At 42.5% G+C, this 8,778-nt stretch overlaps 1 protein-coding gene across 1 annotated transcript; it reads left to right on the top strand.

Annotated features, from left to right (window-relative positions):
- Positions 1-850: 850 nt before the first annotated feature.
- Positions 851-1,976, top strand: LOC129838934 (lithostathine-like). Its single transcript, XM_055906204.1, has 2 exons — positions 851-1,220; positions 1,639-1,976. The coding sequence occupies exons 1-2, from the start codon at positions 890-892 to the stop codon at positions 1,647-1,649; spliced, it is 342 nt and encodes a 113-aa protein (XP_055762179.1). The 5' UTR covers positions 851-889; the 3' UTR covers positions 1,650-1,976.
- The last annotated feature ends 6,802 nt before the right edge of the window (positions 1,977-8,778 follow it).

Below are 8,778 nucleotides of genomic sequence, written 5' to 3'. Positions count from 1 at the left end.
AACTACAACTAACAATGGACAGTCCACCACCTCACCAACTACCACTATTAATGGACAGTCCACCACTTCACCAACTTCCACTTTTAATGGACAGTCCACCACCTCACCAACTACCACTATTAATGGACAGTCTACCACCTCACCAACTACCACTACTGACTTCATCAGGTTCCCACCTCTCCAGACAGGGATCCCACATCCTGTCCCTGTAGTATATCCTCTCCACTCCATCCTAGTGAGTGTCAGACATGGAGCTACATTCTCTACCAATCTGCACAAAGGTGTACAAGTGGCAGTTGTTGGACATTTAATGGCAGATAAGAGCTTGCGTGTATTTGTATTCAGTGGTGGAAAAGTAAGAGTAAAGAAACCTCAATACAAAATTCCTCAAGTGAATGTCCGCCAGTAATATACTACTCGAGTAAAATTATTTGATTCTAAATATACATAAGTATCAAAAGTAAAAGTACATATCCTTTCAAATTCCTTATAAAGGTTTTCTTGTTTTTTTTAGCCAGGGGCACACTCCAACACTAATTTACAAATGAAGCATTTGTGTTTAGTGAGTCTGCCAGATCACAGCCAGAAGGGATGACCAGGGATGATAATTTGACCATTTCTGTCCATCTAAGCATTCAAAATGTAACAAGTACTGATAGTTGTCAAGGGAAAATGTAAGGAGTAAAACATACATCATTTTCTTTAGCAATGTAGAGAAGTAAAAGTTGTCAAAACTATAATAGTGATTTAATGTACAGATACCCAACAAAAATTACTTAAGTAGTACTTTCAAATATTTTTATTTAGGTACTTTACACCACTGTGTGTTTGTTTTGTCCATACAGATTATCTGCACTACATCAATGAGTCCAAGAGCTGGATTAATGCCATGGAGTTCTGCAGAAGTCGTGGCTCCAAGTCCAACCTGGTGCACATTACCAACCAGACCGTGCAGGCTGACGTGACCCAGCTCATCGCCAATGTGGGGCTGGCATGTGGGGGGGTGTGGATTGGTCTGGAGAGGTCCATCTTTGAGTGGAGCGCCCCCTGGCTGTGGACCAGTGGTGATGTTGATAAGGTGGTGAAGTACAGTGAGTGGCACAGCTGCTTCCCCCTCAACCCCATCAATTACCACTGTGGTAAGATGGTCCGGGTTGGTAACAGAGAACTGAAGTGGCTGGATGCTTCCTGTCATCAGGAATTACCCTTCATCTGTCAAGGTACATTGCTCAACTTTTAAGCTCCTATTTTGGGGCTTATTCTGCGAGGTGGGATATTCAGAACGTTGCAGATAGACAAATATGACATAGAACTGTCAAGGTTTACTGTGGAATAGAGATGTGCTGTCTTGACTGTCATGTAATCTCTATGCAATGTATTATTTTATGCAATGCTCTGATTATACCTCCCTATTGAATAAGGCTCAACCCACATCCCAGAAACCCCCTCTCTACAGTTGGCTACTATCTGCATTGCTCTTTCCTCCCTTTAACTCCCTCCCTTTTACTCCCCTCCCTTTTACAGTCTAGACTCACTCTACTAGTAATAGTCTTTAGAATGAGCCCAAAACATAATGGTAAGACCTGGTCGTATAAGATACATCAATGTCCTGTCATCTAGTATATGATGTTTCAACAGATCTCCACTAGAAGGCGCTCCATGGCAGCCTGGACAGTCTGCAGCCAGACACCACACTGATCTGCCAGAGAGACTTCCACACTCATGGTCTGGAAGGAACCTGCATTTCAATTCGTAATATTTTACACCAATATAACTATTACTATTATTAGGACTTTTTATTGTCATATTTCATATTATATTACTTAATGATACTGTATGTATATAGACTGACTCACAAGCATTGCAATTTGACCTATAGTTTACTGTAATACTTTGATTGTTTTAAAATAAAGAAAGGTGAAGTAAACTGTAACTGAAAATGTAGTATTTAACTCCTGTGTGATATGTACGGTTTCAGAACGCTATTTAGTTAGAATGTAATTATTGTTTTTTTGTATTTCCTTTCAACTTTGTTCTGATTAAACATCCATTTAGAGTTTGATCAGTGTGGAATTTCATTCTTCATAGAAAGTACATTGAGTGATGAATCAAAAGCAATTCAAATGGTCATAATGTAACCTTATTATTTGAGAGGTGTTCAGTGATGTCTAGACTGAATTGACTTTATGATTATTTTCATCAGGACTGAAGGAGTCCATCTCAACTGCCAGCGACAATGAACCTGGTATCTCAGAAAACAACTTTTCAGGGGGGCGAGATGTCTGTGACATCTGTAATGTTGACATACAATTGCACTGATGGGCTGTATTTATGCAACACTGCTCTCCAAAACATAAGTTTAAATCTGTTTCCCAGTCTGTTGCAGCCCCTGATCTCTTCAGCCAGCAGTCCTTGGATGAGTCCTTCGGTGATGTCTGAGTAGTCAACCCATGTGGGTGTATATGCTTACATACTGTTTGGTTCTGAGAATATGAAATACACTTATTCATGTCACTGAGGAAGAGTGGCTAAGATTTACATTATGTCAGAATATGTTATTGTTAGCCATCAGGGATCCTATGGGAGGAGAAGAGACTCAGTCTGGTACCAATCACCATAACCGCTGTGAGTTGGGGAGGAGTGAGCACTTTGGGGCAGAGGCCAGATGAAGTGAGGAAGAACATATCACTAAGGTTCTGTCCAGCAACAGAGATGCTTTGGCTTTTCAGATGTGTAGGAGAAGACTCAGCATAGTTAAATAGCATTGCTTGTGTGAATATGTCGGCTAATGCAGCTGTATTGAGCCTCTGGGAAGAATAAACTTGGTTAAGCTTTCGTAGTGTCCATTGAGTTTATACTCTGAAAATTAGAACCTAACAATACTATATCCTTAATGCTTTTGTGTAAATCAATCTGATATTGTAATATTGAGCACAGACAATCAGCCTCAACTGCGTGGCAGTAACTGCTGCTCTCTGACCTGTAAGTGCCATGGACAGACTGAACACGCCTCCCTGGACAATAGAGACTGCTCTCTGAAGAGATCGTTGCTTTGACCTGAAGTAAGACTATCATCTTTTTTTAATTGACGTGACGTTTTGAACAGAGAGGATGACAGTAGGTTAAGATAGACAGAGGTGTTGCATCAAAAGGCACTAGTGCAGATTCAAACCTACGCTGACGCCTTACATGTTCCAGAGGCTGTGGCATTACAGCTAGACAGGACAAGCCACAAGACTGCCATCTTATTAGGGTTTATATCTGTAAGACAGGTGCCGGGATGGCATTTTAGCACCAATAGGGTCCCACTTTAACAAGCACTGTCAGATGCTGGACACAGCGATGCTTCATGTTGTCTAATTATGTTAGATGCCAACTCTCTCTCACCACTCTCACTCGGGATTAATGCAAATGTATGTTCATGTGGATAATAGTTCCATTCTAAGTTCCAAAGTAATTCACATTCTTCAAAGGACATTGAAAGAAAAGTTGTATTTTTTTGTAAATAAGCTGAATTTCCTTTGTGTGGATGCTGTTGACATTCTTAAATAAAATATGTTTGATTAGTGACAAAAGTCTTACCATTATTTTCAGCCTGCAGCAGGAATGGTGAGATGGAGGCAGTAATCACAACAATGTAGAATTACGTGCCCACTTCCAGGTGGCATGGTTCAGAGAACTGTAAAGATGGAGACAGACAGACATTTGTGGATGTAACAGAATGACAGTAGCCATGTTCTGAACCTAAACAACATTTGTATATCAGAATTTTCCCTGGTGTCATGGTTTGTTGACTGTGTCAGCTATTACAGTCATAAACACTGGCTCATGGATAGCAGGGGAGAGGTGTGGGGTTCTTGCACTTATTCATGTGGTTGATGGCTGTTATACATAAATCAACTTGATAAACCAAGTCATCATGTAGGCCTAGTTATTTAGCAAATGCTTTTATCCAAATCGACACAGAGACCAGGAAGTTAAACCACATCCTAACTACCTGTAACGTAGCACTAAACTCCAACCAAATAAGCTATCAGTATGGACTACAACGTGTCCGTACCAGGAACTATGGGATCTTGTACATCCTGAATTATGTTGCACTTTATTTACACAATTGGAGATTAGGCTGCTATAGCCCTGCAGGTACCACATAGAAAACAGGATTTTAAATACAATGCATTAGGTTGTCGGAAGGTGACCTGATTTGCCTGGCACTGGGAGAACGCACTGACTGTAACGCTCTGGGCGTAGTGGGTGCGAAGTCAGGCACAGGAAGCAGAGAGTACAGGGTAGTGCTATTTATTGCACACACGGCGAAATATAAGTCACCCCACGAAACACAGGGCGCACACAAAACAAATGCACCAAACACGGGGACTCAAACAGTCCGGAGAAAAAACCCACGAACGAAACACGTCAACATCGAAAGTGCTCAGAGCAACACAAAACAATCCTGCACAAAGAGCAGGCAGGCCTACTGGCTAACATAGCCCGACTAATCAGCCTACACACAAAACAGGTGAAACCAATAAACAGAAAGGGGAAAAGGGATCAGTGGCAACTAGTAGGCCGGTGACGACGAGTGCCAAGCGCCACTCGAACAGGAAGGGGAGCCACCTTCGGTAGGAGTCGTGACACTGACACAGGTTACAATGATATATTTGGTGTTTTCTTTGTTTCTTTAACCACATATCTTCATGTCTCGTCAATCAGAGGTCAGTGGATATTGTTCTGAAACAGGTACTTTAGTGAAGCACATGTCCAGTGGAAATAATAATGAATTGATTCCTATTTACCAAATGTACTGCAAATTATTGTCACAAATGTGAACTTTATACACTAACAGAAATGTAAATTTGATGAAGTAACATAGATGTACTGTATGTCTAACACTGTTTAAAGTCCACTGTAATAACAGAGAAAATACATTGGGTCTTTTGGTCAGTGTTGTTGATGTGGAGGGAAGGGTTGGAGCACCACCTGGGTGTGTTCACCTGGTCAGCAGAGAGAGAGGAGAGAAACTCTAGAAACTCATCTCTCTTTCCCCTGTCTCTGCATCTCACAACCAAACTCTGGGGAGAGAAGAGGACAGCTAACTGGGTAGGTGTGCCATCATTTTAAGCTGCACTATAAAAAAATAAACACTGTGCTTTTCATTGAAGAGGTAATAATTCAGATATGTTTCGCACCTTTTGTAACTTACTGTTTGAAATGATTTGAATGGAGCCCCTTGCTTAGTATTCTGTGTATTTGAATGAAGTTAAGACTCACTAAACTCTGAAAGGGGCGGACTGGCCGTCTGGCAGTTGGCGAAATTCCAGATGGGCTGGTCCACTTTTAGCCAAGTAGGCTGGTTCACTTTTAGCCAAGTGGGCTGGTTCACTTTTAGCCAAGTGGGCTGGTTCACTTTTAGCCAAGTGGGCTGGTTCACTTTTAGCCAAGTGGGCTGGTTCACTTTTAAGTGGGCTGGTTCACTTTTAGCCAAGTGGGCTGGTTCACTTTTAGACAAGTGGGCTGGTTCACTTTTAGACAAGTGGGCTGGTTCACTTTTAGACAAGTGGGCTGGTTCACTTTCAGACAAGTGGGCTGGTTCACTTTTAGCCAAGTGGGCTGGTTCACTTTTAGCCAAGTGGGCTGGTTCACTTTTAGCCAAGTGGGCTGGTTCACTTTTAGCCAAGTGGGCTGGTTCACTTTTAGCCAAGTGGGCTGGTTCACTTTTAGCCAAGTGGGCTGGTTCACTTTTAGCCAAGTGGGCTGGTTCACTTTTAGCCAAGTGGGCTGGTTCACTTTTAGCCAAGTGGGCTGGTTCACTTTTAGCCAAGTGGGCTGGTTCACTTTTAGCCAAGTGGGCTGGTTCACTTTTAGCCAAGTGGGCTGGTTCACTTTTAGCCAAGTGGGCTGGTTCACTTTTAGCCAAGTGGGCTGGTTCACTTTTAGCCAAGTGGGCTGGTCCACTTTTAGACAAGTGGGCCTGTCTAAGGTATTCGTTTTACGTTGAAAATGATAATTGTCTGGCCTATAATGGGGGCCTTAAGGTTTAAATAATGGGCCAGTGTTTTAGAAATGAATGAATATTGGTTCTAGTCCGCCCCTGCACTCTTAGAAAAAAAGGTTCTACAGCTGTCCTAATAGGAGAACCATTCAAAGAACCGTTTTTGTTCATATAATATTTATTTCCTCTGTGGAATGGTTCTACATGGAACCCAATAAAAAAATGTATTTTATTTTATTTAACTAGGCAAGTCAGTTAGTGTTCAGTTTGTCAAATCGGAGGGCCTTTTGTCCGGACCTCTGGCAGACTCTATGGGGGTGCCACAGGGTTCAATTCTCGGGCAGACTCTTTTCTCTGTGTTTATCAATGATGTCGCTCTTGCTGCTGGTGATTCTCTGATCCACCTCTACGCAGACGACACCATTCTGTATACATCTGGCTCTTCTTTGGAAACTGTGCTAACAAACCTCCAATCGAGCTTCAACGCCATACAACACTCCTTCCATGGCCTCCAACTGCTTTTAAATGATAGTAAAACTAAGTGCATGCTCTTCAACCGATTGCTGCCCTCACCCTCCCGCCCGACTAGCATCACTTCTCTGGACGGTTTTGACCTAGAATATGTGGACAACTACAAATACCTAGGTGTCTGGTTAGACTGTAACCTCTCCTTCCAGACTCACATTAAGCATCTCCAATCCAAAATTAAATATAGAATTGGAATGGACTATTTTAGTTTTCTTTGAACTTCCATTCCTCTCCTGTTGCAGTAACGTGGTTGGTCCTCTTCATTTCGAAATGGTTGCTGTAAATTCAATTGATTGGACATGATTTGGAAAGGTACACACGAGTCTATATAAGGTTCCACAGTTGACAGTTCATGTCAGAGCAAAACCCAAATTGGCCTGAACGCCATGCGTCACTTCTGGAGGAAACCTGGCACCATCCCTACGGTGAAGCATGGTGGTGGCAGCATCATGCTGTGAGGATGTTTTTCAGCGGCAGGGACTGGGAGACTAGTCAGGATTGAGACAAAGATGAACGGAGCTCAGTACAGTGAGATCCCTGATGAAAACCCGTTCCAGAGCGCTCAGCACCTCGGAATATGAGGCAAAGGTTAACCTTCCAACAGGACAACAACCCTAAGCACATAGCCAAGACAACGCAGGAGTGGCTTCTGGACAAGTCTCTGAATGTTCTTGAGTGGCCCAGCCAGAGCCCGGACTTGAACCTGATCAAACATCTCCGGAGAGACCTGAAAATAGCTGTGCAGCAGCGCTCCCCATCCAATCTGACAGAGCTTGAGAGGATCTGCAGAAAAGAATGGGAGAAACTCCCCAAATACAGGTTTGCCAAGCTTGCAGCATCAAACCCAAGAAGACTCTAATCGCTGCAAAAGGTACTTCAACAAAGTACTGAGTAAAGGTTCGAATACTTATGTAAATGTGATATTTCATTTTTTTATACATTTGCTAACATTTATATAATCCTGTTTTTTCTTTCTCATTATGGGGTATTGTGTGGCAATTGAGGGGGAAACAAAATAATCAATTTTAGAATAAGGCTGTAACCTAACAAAATGTGGAAAAAGTAAACGGGTCTGAATCATTTCCGAGGGCACTATTTATTTGGAAGGTGGGGAGAGAAATGTGGCTGGAGTAGGCTAACTGTAGCATCTCTGTGTCCGACGTGACAGTTCTTGCTGCAATGGGACCCTATTGGGGCTAAAATGCCATCTCTGTCACTGTCTTACCCACAATAACCCCAATAACATGTCAATCTTGTGGCCTGTGTGGTCTAGTGGTAATGCCACAGCCTCTGGAACACATGTCTATAGTGTCAGAATAGGTTTGAATCCAGTCTAGTGCCCTTTGACACGACCTCTGCCTGTCTTCTCCTCTCTCTATCTGTTATAAAAGCTGGCATTCTTACTTCCAGTGGAAAGAAACTCTTCAGAGAGCAGTCTATCTTGTCCAGGGAGGCGTGTTCTGTCTGTCCATGGCCCTTACGCGTCAGGGAGCAGCAGTTACTAGCACCCAGTTGAGGCTCAGACACACAGTATGGAAAGGGTCCCCATTGGACCACTGCCACGTTCTGGTAGAAGTGTTCCAGTAGAGTCCGATCCACATTTCAAACTGCTGTGTCCATATTATGCTTTGGAATGCTGTGTAATCCTCTTGGGTGAGGATGCTCTCTAAGTCATCTACATTTGCTCGGCAAGCCGTCTGTGCCCCATCCCATGTCATTGAACCTTGACCCATGTAATATTTAAGCTCTGAGTTTGATTGGTGCCAAAGGACAGAAAATACACATTTGTCATAATAATGTCCTGAAAGAGACGGACATTGATGTTAAGTAATGTACCTAGACGGTTGTCAAAGGATACTGTAACTTATAAAGGTGACATTATTTGAAATGTACTATGTACATTGTACAAGGTGTTAAGAATGATTAACCCCCTTCAAGTAAAGTGTTTTCATTACTTTGAAGTAATAGTTTACAAATATCAGACAAAGGAGAGAATGGATGAAAAATCAACTTACTTTTCTGTCAAACAAAGGACATGGATTTGTGCAATCTCTCAAACCCCATACTTTTGCTATACGTTCTTGAGCAACACACATTACATTGTGTATATTCCAATATCCCAGTTTAGGCCAAAATGCATGGTATTCGGATTGGACCCAGACAGGATCAGTGAGGTTCTGTGCTGACACTGCTCTCAGAGCTGCTAAATATGGTAGTGTGATAAGATCTCCAACTCCTTAGGACCATATTCCAAGGTG

The sequence above is a fragment of the Salvelinus fontinalis genome, chromosome 39, assembly GCF_029448725.1.
Source record: "Salvelinus fontinalis isolate EN_2023a chromosome 39, ASM2944872v1, whole genome shotgun sequence".
NCBI classification, from domain to species: Eukaryota; Metazoa; Chordata; class Actinopteri; order Salmoniformes; family Salmonidae; genus Salvelinus; species Salvelinus fontinalis.
The sequence above is the reverse complement of the archived record's forward strand: the minus strand, read 5'-3'. Positions and strand labels throughout refer to the sequence as shown.